The sequence below is a fragment of the Canis aureus genome, chromosome 18 (genome assembly GCF_053574225.1).
Source record: "Canis aureus isolate CA01 chromosome 18, VMU_Caureus_v.1.0, whole genome shotgun sequence".
Classification (NCBI taxonomy): Eukaryota; Metazoa; Chordata; class Mammalia; order Carnivora; family Canidae; genus Canis; species Canis aureus.
Genome location: NC_135628.1, coordinates 24938189 through 24958905, shown reverse-complemented (window position 1 = coordinate 24958905; position 20717 = coordinate 24938189). Strand labels below are relative to the sequence as shown.

The 20717-nt window shown below is 38.8% G+C and overlaps 1 protein-coding gene across 1 annotated transcript in view; it reads right to left on the bottom strand.

Moving 5' to 3' along the window:
* The window catches only part of RAPGEF5 (Rap guanine nucleotide exchange factor 5), a 229071-nt gene that overhangs the window by 87254 nt on the left and 121100 nt on the right, over nt 1-20717 (bottom strand). Inside the window, exon 9 of the mRNA XM_077856559.1 lies at nt 15799-15924. Coding sequence (XP_077712685.1) covers nt 15799-15924 — 126 coding nt within the window. The remainder of the gene's footprint in view (nt 1-15798; nt 15925-20717) is intronic.

Sequence of the window (20717 nt, the reverse complement as noted above, 5' to 3'; positions counted from 1 at the left end):
CTCTCCCCAAACAGCCCAGAGATGGGATAAAAACCTATGCTAAATTATGACTCAAACTAGGTTTCCACATTCTAGCTGCAGATATACTTGTCACTTGGGGTTTGAATAATTCACAGAAGCAGTTTTATAGAAGTCTTTAAAATCTGAGTAACAAGAGGATAGTATGGATTTTTAGAGCAGCACTTCATTGCTAGCCCTGACTGTTTCCTATGGCTTTGACTTCTTCCAAATTCCTCTTGTAGGAAATTCAGTTGTTTGAAAATACTTCTTGATTAAACTGAAGTTACTTGAAAAAGCTAGCTCTTAACTCTGAATAGACGCGGCAGAAGTATTCTTCAAATTTAAAAAGTAGTGAATACTTGAAATTTGCTAAGAGTAGATTTTTTAAAGTGTTTTCACCACACATATACACACAAACCATGTAACTATGTGAAGTATGGATATGTTAATTAGCTTTATTGTGATTATCGCTTTACAATGTATACATATATCAAAACATCCCATTGTACGCTTTAAATACATATGGTTTTTATTTGTCAATTATACTCCGGTAAAGCTGTAAAACATATTTTAATAAACACTAAAGAAAGTATTAAAAAATATGTTTGGAAAATGGAAAGGTTTCAAGTCCAGGAAATCTGTAACTCTTTCCAAATCTCTTTTGTGTGTAGCAAATGTTTACAGATGTGTGCATACACATGCATGGATTTGTAACTTCAGAGAGGGCAAAGCAGTAATAAAAGAGGCAGACTGGGGCAGCCCAGGTGGCTCAGCGGTTTGGTGCTGCCTTTGGCCTGGGGCGTGAACCTGGAGACTCCGGATTGAATCCCATGTCAGGCTCCCTGCGGAGGGCCTGCTTCTCCCTCTGCCTGTTTCTCTGCCTCTCTCTCTGCGTCCCTCATGAATAAATAAATAAAATCTTAAAAAAAAAAAAAGAGGCAGACTGAATACTTACCTAAGTTAGGGAATGAAAAAATCCTAGTTAGCATAGCAATTGTTAGGTCATATAACATGGGGGCAAGGAGATACAAGCAATGGAGGTAAATACTCTTGTTTTTTCATGTTTTGTACATTCCTTGGCGTTTTTATTTTTATTTTTTATTTTTTTAATGATTTTATTTATTTATTCATGAGAGACACGGGGGGGGGGGGGGGTGGAGAGAGAGAGAAGGGAGAAGCAGGCTCCATGCAGGAAGCCTGATGTGGGACTTGATCCTGGGACTTCAGGATCACGCCCTGACCCAAAGGCAGGTGCTAAACCGCTGAGCTATCCAGGGATCCCCTCCTTGGCATTTTTAGAGAGGCATACTTTTGGTCTCTGCAGGAACCATTTCAGAAACCTCATTTCACAGTGTGAAAGCAGACAGGGAGAAAGGCAAGGTTGTATCACTCCTGGCTTGTTGCAAAACTGTAGAAAGTTGGTATTAAAATACGTCAAGAGAATTTAAAATGCAAAGAAATATTATTGCTAAAACTATTTGAGAGGCAAACAAAATGAGAAGGTAAAGAAAGAGAGACTTGGTTAATATAAGACAAAAATAAATTTGGTTGCCTAGGATTGGTCTTTCTCCCTTTTTTTCTGCAATGGGGCTGGGTGTGTTGGAAGAGAAAATGGACTGAAAATGGACTTCAGTGAGAACACAAAAACATTTCCTATTTTTCTGAGTACTAGTTTGCACTTGGGGTACCAAAGAGGATAGGAATCATTGTAGATAAACCTGCTTACGTAAGATCCTTGCTCCATCAATTGTGACTCACTGAAGATTAAAAGCTCGTGTCTACTCTTTACCAAGTATGAATTCTCCCAAAGATTTGTCTACACTCACAAACTGTTGGTGATGAATCTCCCTGTGTCTTCTGCTTGTCATTTCCAAGTGAACTACCTGTGGTACAAGCCCTTGCACTTAATGTTGCAAATCTTCAAAGAACTAGAAGCCTGGAGTTGGTACAACTTTGGATTTGTACAGATTTGGTTGGGTACATGAACTTGGGAAACATTTCAAATCACCCACAATTGCCTTCAAATATTGGATTCAGGTTATATATATATAATGTATTATGTATATATAATGTATTACATATATATAATGTATTACATATATTTATATATATATATATATACTTAAAGCTTTTATTTAGTTATTCATGAGAGACACAGAGAGAGGCAGAGACATAGGCAGGGGGGAAGCAGGCTCCCCACTCCCATCGGGGGAGCCCGATGCAGTGCTTGATCCCAGGACCCCAGGATCATGACCTAAGCTGAAGGCAGATGCTCAACCACTGAGCCACCCAGGTGTCCCCAGGTCCACAATTAAAAAAAAAAAATTACTTATTTACTTAACAGACAGAAAGAGAGTGCATGCATGCATACAAGCAGGGGGAGGGGGAGAGAGAGAGGGAGAAGCAGACCCCCTGCTGAGCAGGGATTTCCCCAAGTGGGGCTGAATCCCAGAACCTTGGGATCATGCCCTGAGCCAAAGGCAGATGCTTAACCACTGAGTCAACCAGGTGTCTCCAGGTCCACAAATATTGATTGAAAGCCTAGTGCTGGACACTGGAGATAAAAGTCTAAACAAAAATGGGGATTGCCCTCAAAGAATAAATTCCTTAAAGGAGAGATATAAATCTGCATTTTTTAAAAGGAGTGGTTAGTTAATGAACTTAGCCAGTATAAATAACTAGGCCACTTTCTTGTTATTTCTAAGAGTTCAAGGCAGTAAGATCTAACATTTTTTTTAGTTTGTCATTATTTGGGAGTTGCATTTCTCAATCGTCCTCAGGACATTCTGAACTCAAAAAACAATTCCAAATATTTAATGGCTTGACATGAAATATAACTATGATATCCTGAGAGCAGAGATACTCCTAGCTGGATATGCTAGATTGGCCATCTGTCCCATATCAATGCTATTTTAAAAAGAGTAAATTTTTACAAGTTCTATCCACATGAGTATTTTTAGAACATAAAAGAACAGAATGATTCTTGGCATTGATAGGCATGTTCAATCAGAGTGAAAAATGGCTACTGAATGCCTCCTGGGTAATCGATTATTATCCACTATAAAATGGTAACAACTTCCCAAAGTTGTTTGAGTGTTCAACACTCAAAAGTACGAATGTTTTGAATTTGGCGGCAGTGGGTGGTGGTGGTGGTGGTGGTCTTCACCTTAAGAATTTCAGAGCTAGGGGGATCCCTGGGTGGCTCAGCGGTTTAACGCCTGCCTTTGGCCCAGGGCATGATCCTGGAGCCCCGGGATCGAGTCCCACGTCGGGCTCCGGTGCATGGAGCCCGCTTCTCCCTCTGCCTGTGTCTCTGCCTCTCTCTCTTTCTATGTCTATCATGAATGAATAAATAAAATCTTTAAAAAAAAAAAAAAAAGAATTTCAGAGCTAGAAGAAATCTTAGATCTCTAATCTCCTAACCTTATAGATGAGAAATGTGAAACTCAAGAGAGGTAATGTGATTCACTAAATTTGTACTCAGTGTATTTAATTTGGAGGAAGTTTGTTAATAGAATTTCAATTCCTCTGGAATAAAATGGATTTAAAAATGCTGGTAACAAAATGGTAAATTAACTGAAGAAAAATTTCATAAACATATTTGTGCCCAAATGGAAGGGTGATTAAGTAAAGTATGCCATGAAAACATAAGGAAAGACTTAGGATGTGTATGTATACTGACATACTGGGCAAGGAAGGTGGAATCATGGTTAGTTTTCACTAAATATTTCTTTCTTGTAGCTTTCTATTATTAATAAATATTCTGCAAAAGGCATGTATTACTTCTACAATTAGTAGGACGATTTTAAACAAAAAAATCTTTTACAAAAATGTGCTATAAATTCCAGCAAGTTGTATGATTTCTATTGTTAAATACCTATAAACCTCTTCGAGAAGTTTGTTTACAGAAACAAATACAATCAGTAAAATAGGTCCAGAGCTATATACAATATACTGTTAAGAAATACATATTTTGTAGTTGGGGCACCTGGGTGGCTCAGCCAGTTAAGCATCCAATTCTTGATCAGCTCATGATCTCAGGGTTCTGGGATGGAGTCCTATGTTGGGCTCCCCACTCATCAGGGTCTGCTTGTCTCCCTCTCCCTCTGCCCCTCCCCCTGTTTGCTCTCTTTCTCCATCTCTTGAATAAATAAATAAATCCTAAAAAATTGTTTTTTGTAGCTAGCAAGGAAAAAGGTAAAGGGGAAAATGGTAAACTCCAACAGTATGTGACTTTCTTTGGACTTGGGATTTATTATCTTTTGCTTTTTATGATTTATATCCTTTCCCAGTCATAGCCCCAAAAGTAAAAAAGATGACGCTTAATTTAACAAATGCCTCACAGAAATGTAAGGCAACAATTCTCTGCAAACAAATACCTTATTCAATGTATGCCCCTTTCTTCTGTGTGCCGAGTGCTGTTCACTCTCCTGTCTTAGTTTTCTCCCTCACTAACTGGAGGGTGCCTTTAGGGCTCACTCAAATCAGATCTTGCTTACTCCTGTCTCTGCTCTACTTTGTGTGATGCCTGGTTTTAGGTGCTCAACAAATGCTTTTCGCAATGAATGAAGGCAAGACTAAATTAGTCTTAGCCATATATATTAAAAGTTTGCTCTACATATGAAAAAGAGAAAGTTCTACTGAGCTTAAAAAATTGGTCCTTAACAAAGTTAATTTTGTATGTAATGGCTGAATGATCACTCCTGGTGGTAGGATGCTAAAGAGCTTTTTGGCTGCCACCCACCCTCATCTAGTAGTATTCTTTCTAATCATCTCTATGAGCTCAAGCACGGGAATCCGAGATACACTGCTAATGGTATCACAACTATCACACAAACTAAATGTCTGATAAGGGCTGTTAGCTGCTGTCTGAAGATCTCAGTGCAGTGAGGTAAGTAACCAAATTCCCCAGTGTTGGTGGGTCATTGCATTCAACCAAGGAATGCATATTCAATTCACTCTGGGTCTTCCATAAGCTTGCGCCACCTAACTTTTTTTTTTAGGGACCCCTAGGCTGATATGCCTGCAGCTGGCCATCCTAGGTCACTCAGAAGGAAGAGACACCATTCCTGGCTTTTCTATTCTGGATTGAAATAGTCTCACAACCTAGGGTTAGGCCAAAATGGACCAACAAAACTCCCTTTCACTACATTCTTTCCACAGGTTTTGAGGTTGCCAGATGTGGTGCATAAGAGTAGAAGAGTAGAGGCTAGGGCAAAGATGCAAAAGTGGCAAGCCACAGAGGGTGGGGCACAGGGGAATAAGCAGCTGCAGCTGTTGAATACACCTAGGGCCCTCTGATCTCCAGTAACAAGGATCTTTCCAGGGTGTGGTGAATGTTTCTCAGGTCTATGCGTATCTCTTCCCTATGCCAAGATTATGAGTAATACTGAAGGACGGGAATTTGAGATTTATTGAGCTGGGACGGAAATGGAATCTACTTAAAATCAAGATAAAGTCAGACTTGATTGCCAAATTATAATGGAAATGGCATTTAATAGTTCAACAAGTCATGAAAGGTTTCTGTCCATAAGCATCTGGCATTCAAGTGTATTCCTCAGAAGACAATCAGGATAAAATTGGCTCTCTATTTTGTTCCAGGGTTTCTTTTCTTTGATTTTGAGTCGGTATTCCTCCTCATCCAAACTCAAAATCTTCCCTTTACCACCTTGATGGCTTATCCTGTAACCTCAAACCTGTAGGTATAAACCAGCATCAACCTGGGCCATATGTGCCACTATCTCTGCCATTTTATGTTCTGTAGTCTTACATCTTTTAAAATTCCAGTCATGCAAGTTACTAAAGGAGACAGTATTATCTCCATGGCTTCAATTCCCTTCTTGGTTCCCTTGTTTTTAGAGTTATATCAGTATTGTTTTAATACTGAGTTAATTTTTAGATCTCTGACTCCCTATGAGTATTTAATGAGAAGCACTGGATGATCTCATTTATTTTTTGCTGGCAAAATTTTTTGTGCCTGCTTTCAGGAGTTGCTATGTTAATCTTCTGAAAGGGTAACTGCTAATAAGTAGGGGAGAAGTAGTTCATTATGTTTTATGGGGGCAAGGGTCATTTCAATCAGGCTTGCCTCACTTTAGGTCCCCCACAAAATATATCTTTAGGAACCCATATAAATACACACAAAGATTGAATCATAACTTTCTCTAACACACCTAAAGGATCTCTAGTTATTATTTTTATTAATGATTTTTTTCACTTTTGGTAATAGAGGTTAAAAGGTATCTATTTTACCAGAAGATTATCAACGGAAATATTTCTAACCTTTCCTTGTGATCAACAAACTTCTAACAGAATTAATGGATCGTATAGTATTTATTACCCATTCTAGAGGATACTCTTTATAATTCTATTTAGCAGGTTCCCGTTTTTAAATGAAAGTTTTTTCTCATCCAAACAACCAAGACACAGGATATCTAAAGTTCTTTCCGGTGGCTATGGCTCTCAGAGGAAAACTCCAAGATACTCAAACTGATTGCAAAAAATAACGCATCATCACAATCCCCCAACTTGTAATAACTGTAAGTTCATTGAGCAGGGAAAAAGTAATAGCATCCATCAAGCATAAAATTCAGTTTGGGATTTTATTATGCATTGCACCATTTGAGGATCATTAGACTTCTCGATTCATATGAGTATCAATATGAAGTTTGTTTTACCTCTATAAATCCTAGCCAAGGCAAAATCATGAACGGCTTACAGATTCATCTGCCTAAAGTACCATTCTCTCCTCTCACTGACTGCACAGGGCCAAAGTTTTACCTTGATATATTGTACTCTACCCCCATCTTTGCAATCACCAAGATATGCTCTTATGACTCATTAAATTTTCATGAGCCTCCTTACAGATCCCTACCCCCAAGCCACTTCCTGTCATCTTAATTGTCTTATTATCACCATTATTCTCTCCCTCTATGTGTTTCTTGGATCTCCAGGAACCCCTAATCCTTTATTCTGACTCAGCTTGCCTCGACCATGCTCAGCCTTTCCTGGAACCTGAACAAAGAGGACATTTACAGGGTTTATTAAAATTGTTGAGCCTTGTTCACTTAATTATGGACAAATGTACTTTAAATGAATCTGCATGCCATATCTCATTTCTCCATTTTTTTTTCTCATCACAGGGGGGAAATACTGGAAAACAACAACAATAAAAAAAATTAAGAAACCTATTCCAGGTACATCTACGTCCTGTACATCAATTTCTATAGAATAAAACATGTCTTTTCTGCTTCAGTAATGGAGCAGACTATTGTTTTTAAATTAAAGACAAATTTTTATGTGATGAAAATTAAGAAGATGGTCATGTTTTAAGTAAAATACGGGCATTTAACATGATTTATCAGAGAAATATGTACTGCATACTTGCCCACAGTCTGTTATGTTCTGTTATGATATTTTAAGCAATCTTCTATTTTTGCTATCTTAAAACAACATTTAGGGCTGCTGTATGCCAGATGGAATTCTTCCTTTCTATCCATTTCCCATTGCAGAAGGGAAAAAAAAGTTCTTTGCATCTTACATGGAAATCTTTTATACATTTCTTTTCCTCGTCTCTATCAACTGAAGTATTTGAATCACTCAGAAATCACCAAACTTTGGCTGAATCAGTATGAGGTAAATATCATACAGCAGAGTGTATATTTAGAGTGAACATATAAGCCTGTGTAGTATTCATTAACAGAAAGTATTCATACGACATGCAAACTCAAAATTTATTTCTATAAAAACAGGACCCAATCACAGTCAACTTTTTAAAGAAAATGATGATGTAGTGGCGTATTTTAGGGTAAAGCTAATGAACTGGAATTGAGCTATACTTGGACATTCTGTCTTCCCAGGGACATAACTCAAGTCCGTGGACTTGAACTCCTCATGTGAAATCCTAGTTTATGCTGGTGACTGCTGCTTATAAAACCAACAGAAAGGACAGTGAGAAAAGGTAGAGTGTGACCCATTCTTTTTCAAATCCATTCCTGTGCTGCAGCAGAGCAATCTCAAAAATTCAGATGTAATAACCTTTGTCTCTCTTGCTTTAATTCTTCAGCAGAGCTCAAAGGTATTTTGCGAGTAACATACAGTGTTGGGCTTAGCCTGTAAGGTCATGCCTGCTCTGGCCCCCAGGCCTCTCACCCTGGTACCATGCTCTGGTCACTTGGAGCTGGCTGGAGCATCCTCTCTGTGCATGAGCCCTTCACGTCATCATCATCATGCATGTTCTTTCCTCTGCCTGAAACTCCTGTCCTTCCTCATTTCTCCTAGTAATGCTTCCAGGCCTACAGAGTTTCTCCTTCTCAGGAACGTGTGCACATCTCCCTGGACCAGTTGAGTTCCTGGTGACAGGCTTCCACAGCACTTTGCATAACACCTCACAGGTAACTATGAATTCAGCCTCTGAATTTCCTGCAATGTCAGCTCTCTGAAGGCAGTAATGCATCAGGGTGTTCCATGAGAATGGAAGCACATTATCAGCTGCTCCCTATGTTTCCCTTTTCCCCAAGATCTCTTCACGTTTTTATTTCTCCAAGCCTCAGTGGTACACAGTTGTCATGAAGTACTGTCCATCTGTCTCTGAAGGACCATCCTTCACCAGTCTGTGTGTGCATCTTTTCCCTACTTTTCTGTTGTAAAGCATCCATTATAAACTCAAATGGAACTAAACTACCCAAGATTTCTAGTGTTTTTTAATCAGACAAGAATCTAGAAGGTAATAATACTGTTGTATTATTAATATTAATGTAGATCAGGCCTTGATGGGAGTAAAAAAGGAAAGAACATATAAGGTTGCCCAGGTTCTGGAGTGAGATATACCACCAAGAAGGCCATAAACCAAAGAAAAATAACCTATTTCTTGATATTTCACCTTAATGGTTTCTCAGTCTGGAGATGAGATGGCTATTTTAATTTTATAAGAATAAGAACCTAATAAACCTAGGAACAGCATCTGCCCCATGGGGAATATAAGATCTTCGAGAATGTGATTTTGATAAATCTAACTGAGCCACCATCACTTTTCTTAATTGGGCCTTTTAAAATAAACTTAAGTATTTTCAGAAAAATAAACAAATACTGTAATGACAAATTCCTCTCCTTGAAAATGCTGAAATTCATTTTTTAAAAATAAATGTCGAGACTTGCAGTGGGCTTCTTGTGAGAACATAAAAACAGAGCTAATGAGCAGATGGCTCCATCAGACAGCACGAGCACATCACTTTCCCTGGCAGTTTGGTTGCCATTTTTCTGGTAAATAAATAAATAAATACTCCCAACAAACCAGACTTTAAGAGCATGTGAAGTGAACCAAACTTGTAAAGCATGCTATCCAATGAAGAAGAGCATGGATTGCTGCATTCGTGAAATATGTTTATCACAGGTAATTCCTTCTTCTCTCTCAATGCCTTGGAAAGTATTTAAACACTTGATTAAATACTGTCTTGGATGATTACTTGTTTTCCATGTGTGAATTTCCCCCCACCTCAACTGTAAACTTCTTAGAGGCACGAACTATCTTCCGCCATTTTTGTGTTATTCTGTGGTCATATTAATCCTGATTGAAAATGAACTAAAACTGTTCATTCAAGAAGTCTCTTTCCTATGAAAAGATACTTTAGTACCAAACCAACAAGAAGAGAAGATTATATTATTAAGAAAAATAACATCATTTCTATATAGTGATTTCTCAGTTTTATAGGTGGGCAGCTTAATATATAATGAATAGCCTATCACATCTGAATTCTGGCTTTGTTATTAAGCAATAATGTTATAAAGTTCTGTGTGTATTTAAGTAGTTTCTTGGTTAATCCAAATTACTGACAAATTTTAAATAATGCCATGGTTGCTCTTAACTTTACTTGACTAGATATATAATGCAAGTTTGAATACAGAATGGTCAAACCACCTTTGCTTTTAGTATTTCATATAGAGTAAAAACACAGTTTTCATCTTATACTTAGCCTTATTTTTCAAAGTGACCAAACAAAAATTGGAAAAAGGCAGAGATTAACTTTTAATAGTTAAAATCAGAGGGCCAGCAGCCAGGATACCCCAAACCACTTCTCCCCTAGTCATCTGTGAACAAGGGACCCTTTGACGTAGGCAGAATTCCAGGATGAGGCTGCAGGAAACAGGGAAAAGGAAGCCCCGGTCGAGGCTGAGTGATAGGGACCCTACCCTGGCAGCGGACTATGCCAAGATTCGGTTTCAAAATGTGCAAAATCCCCTTCCCACCCATATTTCAGAAGTGAATGAGAAAAGGGGAAGGAAGTAGGGTGGGTCCTCAGACTTAACAAAGGAACTGAAGAAAACGGGTGGGGAGAGTGCAGGCTATGGACCGAGTCCCTAGGGAAAGGACTGCTTAGCCCAGCTCTCACATACATTTCACAGATGCACATTCCTGCAGTTTGGAAATTAGGAACTCGGTTTAGCGGCTACTACTGGCATTTCTACTCTACAATACAATACAAATATGTTAGGAGAAAAAACAGTTTTGGCTTTCTGGTCAAGAGTGCAGTTGTATTTCAGAAGAAAAAAGGATCCACCTCTAGGTATATGTATTTATTTATTTTTTAAAGATTTTACTTATTTATTCATGAAAGACACAGAGAGAGACAGAGAGAGAGACAGAGACACAGGCAGAGGGAGAAGCAGGCTCCATACAGGGAGCCTGACGTGGGACTCGATCCCGGGTCTCCAGGATCATGCCCTGGGCCGAAGGCAGGCACTAAATTGCCGAGCCACCCAGAGATTCCCTAGATATATATTTAAAACAGTTATTTCACAGATATGAAAATATGAACAGTTTACATGCTTTTCACATTTAAATAAGGACTCAAACTAAGCAAACACGTTAGTGTTCTCTTGTCTTTTGTCCTTCCCGTAACTGCCACTACCATCACTTCAATACATTATTGTCTATGTCTTTCTTCTAGGGTGGTCTTGGCCATTCCTCTTTCTCAGGATTGTCGTGATGCTCATTATTCCAGTTTCCTGTCCTCTGATCCACCCTCCTTCCAGTAATGATAGAGAGATGCACCCAAGAAGCCATCAGACTTGAATCCACTCTTAGCCCAGCTCTGCTTAGTCACTTAGCCTCAGCTTTCTAATGTGTCAAATGGAATAGTAATATTTACCTCATAAGAGCCCCCCCATTCTTCTTTTCTAGGAAAACTAGTAAAACCAAGTTGTCAATGACTTCTCATTATTCTCAATTTCTTTTAGAATGACATAAAACCTTACAGCCCTCCAAATCCCCCATGGTCTGGTCCTAATCTTATCTTTCACAAAAACTTCACCCCTCATCCCCACTTGTGGTATTCTGGTGACAAAGAATGGCTTCCGATGTCCAAAAATACCTTGTACTTTGCCATCTCTGTGCATTTTCTAATGTTCTCCCTGCTAGCAATGCTTTTCTTCAATTTGAATTATTTAGTCGAACCCAAACTTACTTCAAGTTCCACATCAAACTTTACCTCCACCATGAGAGAATCCTGTTTCCCTAGGTGGAAATTCTCTTTCTAACTTCTATGTATCTCTCTGGGGATTACCAACCCTGTCTCCTTGTATCTCAGTTATCTGTGTCAATGTCTTCTTTCCACGTGACCATACTTCTTCAGGGTAGCAGCCACCCCAGTTATTCTGGGTTAATCCTCTATGGCACTGGCTTTAACTAAAAAGGTATACTAAATGAATAAATGGCCAAGAGTATTCTAAAACGATAGCTTAGTAATACCAATTTAGACTATATGAGTCAAGGGAGCATCCATCCCTAAAATCACAGTTAATTCTGAAGAGACACCATCATTGCAGCAAATGCCAAAGCTTTGGCTAAGTACTCCAGTTCATTTTGGGGCTACCAGAGATTCTGTCCACCCAAGGTATTTTCAAAAGATCTGGTCTGAGAAGATCGTTTATATAGTTCTCCTGCTGTTAGCCAGAACCCCCGCCTAACAATTTTCCAATGAGAGAAACACTGTGTGCTTTAGCATGTATCTCAGACACCTGAAACATACAGCAGGAAAACAAAAGCAAGGTAAATGTCTTGTAGCTTTTTTTTTTCTTTTGTAGCTTTTTGGCAAAGATGACCAATCATTCTATTACTAAACATAACATATGCCTACCACTTAATATAAAATAACACACATTCCCACCTCCCCAACGACAGTTGTCAAATTTTGCCAATTTTACCATCTAAATGATTTATATCTACAGCCTTCTCATTTCCCATTTACCACTCTGGTTCAGCCTTTGATCTTTCACCTGACTCACGACAATAGTTTTCTAAGGGTTCTCTCCAACACTCCTCTTTTCCACTCATTTTTTTCCCCTAAGCCAATGCCAAAGAGATCTTACAAAGACTATGTCTGATTGTGCCACTTCCCTTCTTTGATGGCTTTCCTTTGCCAGAAAGGCAAGTCTAAACTCCTTATAGTGACTTACCAGGTCTTATACAGCTGAATTGTAACCTCCCTTACAACCCACTCCTCTTTATTCCCCATGAATCACCCAGTGCTCAAGTCATGTGTCTTCTTGTTTGTCCCTCTGCCTTCCAGGCTCTTCCCTGTCCCATTCTGCTGTGGCCATGTGTCAACCTTCCAGGTCAAGCTTGAAAGTCCCCATTTGGTAACACATGCCCCTTCTTCTAGTAATATAATTAGATTAAGACTAGGAAATATGCCTACAAGAGAAGTCATTTCTTCAAAGACTCAATGACCAAATTTTAATCCACTATCACAATGTTTAGACAAAAATAACCCATTTCCATCCCCTTCTTAAAGTTCTCACATAATTTTTGACACTTAGTAACGAGTGTTGGCTAATTTTGCCTACAGCTTGTTAATATAAAATAAGAAAACCAAGGGCTTCCTGAGAAACCTGTGGTAATTATACATTTGAATGTTTTTCTTTCAGAAATACCTTGGCAAAAGCACAGAATGAAGTGCTTCTCTAATTGCTGCATTTATAATCATGGCATTGGTCAGTTTGAGAAAATATTAGAAATGCCTACTCACAATGCTCTAAGCTCCTTCTATTTGTAACAAGGTGTACCAGCAACAAAAGCTTTTTTCTTTTTCTATTCAGTAATACTTTAAAGTAGCTTTCTCATTTTGGCACATATGTATTTAAAGGGATGTGATATTCTAGAACTGGAGAAGCAATGTAGTTTAGTAAACAAATAAACAAACAACTCTATGGGTAACTTGGATTCTAACTCAAATTTTACTATTGTCTCCTTAAATAACTTTGGCCCAGGAATGGCAGATGAGGTAGATGAAGCATCTTAAAATTGTAAAAGAAAGGAAATCTGTATGTAACTCCAGGGTTTGGTCATTATTGTTACTGTTATTACAAGAAGAAACTGCAGGCCTGGGTTTACATTAGGTAAACTGTAGCTTCCTCTCTACATCCTGCGTGTTATAACTGAGTTCTCATGAGCCAGAGCAGACAACTGCCATTGAAAAGAGAGCAAGGGAAGGAAAAATGCCAACACTGTACCACCTCATGAATATGGTGAACTCCGTATATAAGCAAAGGTGGAGCTACATCAAATGCCCAAGACATAAATGGGTCAGATAATCTACCAGACGGTTTGTGTTCCTCACATGTTATTGCAAAAAGTGTAAGCATCTAGCATCAAACAACCCATAGAGTGGAGCACTGTATCAGTATCAGCCTGGAGAGCTCATTAGTTGAACTGCTGTCATCCTGCAGGAGGAACATGGCAGGATGGCTGAGATTATATTCTAATGAAGAATATTACTAAGGAAGAAAGATCTTGAATATTCACCTCTCCTTACTCTAAGCTTTCAAAGGAAAACTATGCAGCAAAGGCCATAATTCCAACATTTATATATCATCTTTCTTCTCAGGAGCATAAGTACTATCAGAGCTGGTAATGCATTTATATTATGATATTCATGCAAGAAGTAACAAACCTTGTTCTATTTTACAATCTTAAAATGAAGGGTTAAACCTTCCTTTTAGATAAACACAGAGAATAGGTAGCAATAGTAGACAACCATCAGCAAAGTTGTTAATCCTCTACTATTAAATTTCTGTCTCATGTTAGAAGTCTTTACAGTGACCAGCACTGAGTTCTGATTTCTAGCATATATTTGGAGGGCGTGATAGTCTCATTAGCTCTAACTATAATATTCTGGACTGAACTAAATACAAGGCAAAGGCAACACTGGTATCTTTTTAAATGAGCCTCAAGTTGTTTGTGGCATAAGGCTAATGATTTCTAGTCTTGGTGAAGCTACCCTATTATCTGTTTGGCTCTAAAAGATCTTGCCCTACCCTTAGGCTGTCACCGGTTCACTGAATTGAATATGCAATTCATTGCAAAATATATCATTCATTTTAAGGACCAAAAGGAAAGAAAAATGCCCATGGTTAAATTATGATGTGTTTTCATATCAAATCATATCATCAATCATTAAGCCTTACCTTGATTTCAGAGATACTAAAATGTGGGGGGAAATGTGAATTTTGAAATCAATAAAATGTGGTATATGAAAACTGTTGTTCTTCTTCTTAAAATGAATCAAAAGGAGCACCGTTTTGAGAAACTTAAGTCACATACTAGGAAACTTAAATATTCTAAGGACATGACAGAGATTAAGAGTCAGTCTTTGATACAGTCAACCTTTGGGGTGCTTTTAACACTTTAAACAAGTCCCTGGACTTTTCAATAGTACCTAGTGAAGTGAGGGCCCGTAAGATGTCCGCTCTCGCTTAAAGTCAATGATCACCCCTGAAATAGCTCAGTTACAGGGCTTTGAAACTGCTTGATAATTCTCCCTCTTGGGACACCAACTGTTATCATCTGATGTTGCACTGTTAGAGACGTGTTATGTTAAACTAATCAGCCCACCACCCTTGAGAACATCTCCCCTCCCTTTTTGCTCAGTAAAACCCTGGCAATTTGTATTGAGCCTTAGAGCAGAGAAAGCATGAAGCAATTTTTTCCCTTTGGAAAGGGTTGGACATAGAATCCCAAGGAAAAATTAAACTCAGAGGAAGACATGTTTATAAGCACTGAAGAGTTTTCCCCTTTGAGCAACCGTGGATAGCTGAGTATGGAGAGCGCAGTCTTACAAACAACAACAAAGTCAATGGACAACAATGTGTAGCAGAAGAAAGTGGTGCATTGTCGTCCCAGCGTGAGGGCAGCATTCTCAGTTCCAAGGCTCAATGTGAATAACTGCTTTCAGGAGAACCGAGCAGAGCAGCCCTTTCCTCCAGTTTAACTACATGCAGACAATATAACTTTTGTTGGAACACAAACATTCATAAGATACTGGGAAAACTCCCTTCTGACTCTCCCACTTGGTGAAAGCATCTATTATCTGTTATTCTGCTCTTACCTATTTCTACTGAGTCAGGATACATTCATTCGGTAACTAGAGCCACGCCATACTCAACATAAAAGTACATCAGAATGTTCTTTCAAAATTCCTATTCCACAAACTATCTGATAGGGTGAAATTCCCAAAGTTGAACTTGAAAGCCATCAAATCAAAATCACAGAGATGCATTCATAGTTGCTTACATGTATTCTTCTATTTCTACAGGATTTATTGAGAAGAATTCTTGTATAAATCCAGTGTTATAAATGGCTGGCTTAGAGTTATGAGCAGCTGTCATTTTTACTAAGGAGGATACTTTTGGGGGGAAAAACACAAAACAAGAATTTAAAATATTTTTTCCTTCAACCACACAACCAGGCAAGAACATTTCCCACCCCTTCAAACCTGCATCCCCAAGAGAAAAAGGGCTTACGTGTTCAGATTTCTCCTGTTCTTTTTTGTCTGCCTGTAGAAACTGACAGTTTTCTCTTGCCAGCTTCTGGACCAGTTCGATTCGTCCAATGTCATCTCTCTCCTGCAGTTTGCACATCACTCCCGCCTTCAAAGTTGGAGAAAAAGCGAAGATATACTTAAATCCACAGTCCCAGGACATGACACCACTGAAAAATTCCCCTTACGATAAGCTCATCTTCTCTGTTGCCTGGATTAAAGCATTTTGGTAAAATATTTTGCCTTTCCAAAACTCAAGTTGTATTATTTTAACCTAGGAATGCCACGCCAAAGGTCTTAAAGTTGAGATCATGTATCAGTCTACTTTAAGAGAGCGAAGGGCAGAGCAAACTAAATCATCTGCTACTGAAGTGTGCTCCTGATATGCCACTATTTGTTCCTGACAGCCTGTTTCCTGTTACATAAGCAAAGCCTCACAAGAGGTTAAAAACTCATGGGAAAGTTAGCCAGGAACCACTTTGACAAAAAGGGTGAAATGATAGAGAGTACTAAAAATAACAGTACATAGTTCCTAATTCTTTTACTCCACCAGATTATTCCATGTACAAATACATAGTTAACAAGAAGATCACAAGACCTTTTTTTTTTTTTTTTTACAACTGGAAAGTTACTACAGGGCATTATTAGCAAAATGTCTCCAATGTTGCATGAAATACTGTAAAAAAGTTTATTAAAAATAAACTGTAAAAAAGAAAGCTTAAAATGTCATCAGGGATTTGAAATGATCCATAAAGCATCACATTTTTTATTATGCCAAAGTACCTAAGCAACAATAATATGAAGCAACAGAATCTAGGACTTTGATTAGAAAAGAAGCTGTTCATTATAACACAAATTATGAACTGTTTCTGCTCAAATTCTTTTAAAAATGGTTCATACTGACATATCAGGACATGATCTAATGAGATTCCTTGACAGTAGCAGTCAAATCATGGAATCTTTGTTTTATGCCATGCAACTTACAGGATTTGAATGGACTTAGCAAAAGGAGGGACCAGCAAATGATGCTCAGCTTCATGGTCTTAATGGTGTGTGCCAAAGATATCCATTTTGTTGAGTGGGCATCAACAAAATGGGATCATCTGTGCAAAACAAGGACTATCTCTCATTCCCATGGGCAAGAATAGCTCCTTATCTAGCAGCTTTTGCAACAATTAGGAAAAAAACAAAAAATTCTTCAAGTGGCCCAAATCATAGATTCCCAGGAGATAGCAAGTGGAATTCCTCCACCAAAGTCAGATATTTATTTTTAAAACATCCCTCACAAGTGATCCTCCAGTTCATCTCCAGGGTTTCTTGCACAGGGATCTCAGTTTATCTTAAGACAGCCTGTGCACTGTTGGAGAGCCACAGTTACTAGGAAGTCCTTTACCATACTAAATAAAACTCTGAAATCTTTCAACTTCAACCCAATGAGTACTAGTCTTGCCTTTTATTTTAAAAACTTATTTATTTATTTATTTATTTATTTATTTATTTATTTATTTATTTATTTATTTTAGAAAGAAAGGGAGAGGAAGAGAGAATCCACAAGCAGATGCCCTGTTGAGCACAGAGCCTGATGTAGGGCTTGATACCAAGACTCTGAGATTACAACCTGAGCCAAAATCAATAGTTGGATGCTTAACCAACTGAGCCACCCAGGCACCTTTTTAAAGTGCCTTAGTTTTGCCTTTTAAAGCAACTGAAACTTTGTCTATTTCTTCCCAATATGATAATCTTTCAAACATTTAAACACCAATATTTATTATATTCTCCTTTTAATATTGCCCATATATGCCCTCCCAGCTCCCTATTTTATTCATTCATTCATTTACTCACTTATTCAACAGATGTTATTTGAGCAACAAACATAAGCTAGGAGCTATAGGTTCTAGGGATAGAGTACTGAACAACAACAAAAACAACTGACATGTCATAAAACTTACATTCACTAGGGAATGTGGATTATATAACATAGGTATATCAGGTGATAATATATGATAGGAAGGAAAATAAAGCAGGGCAAGGGGGAGAAATGTTTGGAGGTGTTATCAAGACAGGCATGTCAGGGAAGGACTCTTCAGGAAAATGAGATTTGAATGAAGATTTAAAGGAAGTGATGAAGAGTGTGTCAGGCAGAGAAACAGAAGTGCAAGGGCACTGAGGCTTGGGTGTGACTGGCATATCCAAGGAAGAATAAAGAGACCTTCATGGCTAAAGCAGAGTTGGTAAGGAGGAGACTAGTAGACTACCAGAGATGTGATGTGGGACCAGATCACGTCATGTCCTCACAGGCTGCATGAGGCGTTTGGATTCTTTTTCTGAACAAGATGGAAATCTTTTAGGAGATTTTAAATGTAGGACTGGTATCACGTGGCTTACATTTTAAGATCGTTCTGTCTTCTGGGTTGAGAAAACATTGGGTGGGGAGAAGCACCTGAAACCAGAAGATCCATAAGGAGACTAGTCTTCAGAGAAGAAAAGTCTTGGAACTTGTGGTAGTGGGGGAGATGGGGAGAAGTGGTTAGAATTTGAATACTTTGAAAAAAAAAAAAAGAATCTGAATATTTTTGAATGGTAGGGCAACTGATTTTTGTCTTCAAAGTATTTAGCGTGAACAATTGAAAGGGTAAGGTTGTCACTTACTGAGATTAGGAAGACTAGGGAAGAAGGTCTGGGAAGGAATATGCCTATTAGGAATCTAAATGGTGTTCCTGGGTTGGCCATTTGAAGGCTCAGAGGAGAAGTCTAGGTGGTGATAGACATCAGTGAGGGAGACATCAGTGAGGATGGTATTTAAAACCAGAGAAATAAAAGAGGTTACCAATGGAGTGATGTAAACAAAGAGAAGAAATCCAGTAACTGAGTCCTCTGTTTGGATATTGGAAAGACAACAAGTAGTCAGAAAAGGGGGCTTAGAAGGAGTGATTCTGGGAGGAGAACCTGGTGAGTACTGAAGAAGGTGTTTCAAGGAGGAGGGAGAAAAAAACTATATTAAATGTTGCTGAATTTTCGAGTAAGATGGGTTTGAAATGATGGATGTTGAATTTGACAGAAGTAATTGGTGACTTTGATGATCTTTTTTTTTTTTTTAATAGCAAAAAAGTGGTAAGGGGAAAACCATATTAGCTTGGGGTTCAACAGAGAATGAGCAACGACTCTTCTGAGGAGTTTTGTTACAAGCAATAAGACATTAAAGAGTGATGTTGAAAAAAGTTTTGTTTGCTTGTTTACGGTAAGGGATATTCCAGTAGACTTATATTTATTAGAAATCGCCCAGCACAGAGGGAAACCTGATGATGCAGGAAGGAGAGGGGGCATTTTTAGGAGTAATGTCCTTCAAGTGCAAAGAGAGCATAAAGATCTACTCTCAGAAAAAGGACTGAATATTTCACTCACTGTAATAGGAAGGTAGGTGAAATACAGGGGTATATACATAGGTAGGCTGGCACATCTGGTGGTGGGAAAATGTGGAAATTCTTTTTTTAAAAAGATTTATCTGGGCAGCCCTGATGGCCCAGCGGTTGAGCGCCGCCTTCAGCCTAGGGTGTGATTCTGGGGACCCGGGATCAAGTCCCACGTCAGGCTCCCTGCATGGAGCCTGCTTCTCTCTCTGCCTCTCTCTCTGTGTGTCTGTCATGAATAAATAAATAAAATCTTTAAAAAAAAATTTATCTGACAGAAAGTACACACACACATGTGCAAGGTGGGGGAGGGGCAGAGGGAGAGAATCTCAAGCAGACTCCCAGCATAACAGGGAGCCAGACACAGGCCTCTATCCCAAGACCCTGAGGTCATGACCTGAGCTGAAATCAAGAGTTGGATGCTTAACTGACTGAGCCACCCAGGTGCTCCTGGAAATTCTTTTCTGAATGCTTTCTATTTTCCAAATAAATCAAGTTATTAGCTGAGAGTAGGAAATGTGAGAAGATGTTGTGGAGGTATAAGAAAAGAAGGCATATGGTGGTCATTTCAGTTGTAAGGGGTGGCCAATTTTTTTTAAAGGCCAGAGTGTCAATATTCCAGGCTTAGTGGGTAACGTGGTCTCTCGTCCAACTACCCAACTCTGCAGTTTTAGTGCAAAAGGAGAAGATTCAATAGGTAAGTGAAAGAGCACAGCTGTGATCCAATAACACTTTACTTACAAAAACAGGGAGTAGGCTACGGTTTGCCCCCTCCTGACTCAGGAGGAAAGAGGACAAGGGAAGTAGAATAAGATTGTCAAGCATTACTAAGGGTCCACTTGATTTTATTTTTAGATTCTTTCACCATACTAGCCATCCTCCTTGGAGCATATTTCTGTTTGTCAGGATTTTAATGGAGCCCATAACCTTATATAACACTAATTACATGCTCTGATCTTGAAGAGGCACTTTTAATCAATACAAAGAGGGTACAAGAAGATCAGTGGTGTTAAATGTCCTCCTTTAAACTAAGAAGACAAGGAAACTTTGTGGGGGAATTCCTATATACAAATGATTAACATCCTTTAAAAGCTTTGACACTTAACAAATTTCTGTTATCTAAAAAATTCAATGAAGTCGGCCAGCTAGAATTTCTTCTCTTTCCATCCATGTCATCCTGACAGTGTGTAACATGTTGTCCTGCTAGCAGAGAGAGGAGGCTCATGACCCTGCAACCTTAGGACCTGCCCTGGCGTTGTTTATTCCGCAGTGTGATGGATTAGTCCTAAACTCTCTCTGCTCCCCTGTGCACCCTGTATGATAGAGGGTGTGTGTGGGATTGGGGCCAAGGACAGAGGACACACAGAAGAAAGCGTCTTGGAAATAAACAGGCACATCAGACTGAGCCTGTTACTTCGCACCAGCAGAGGTTCCAGAGTTAACTGGGCTAAGCTCGCATGTGTTCTCATTTGGAGACGGTCTTTCCTTTGTATAT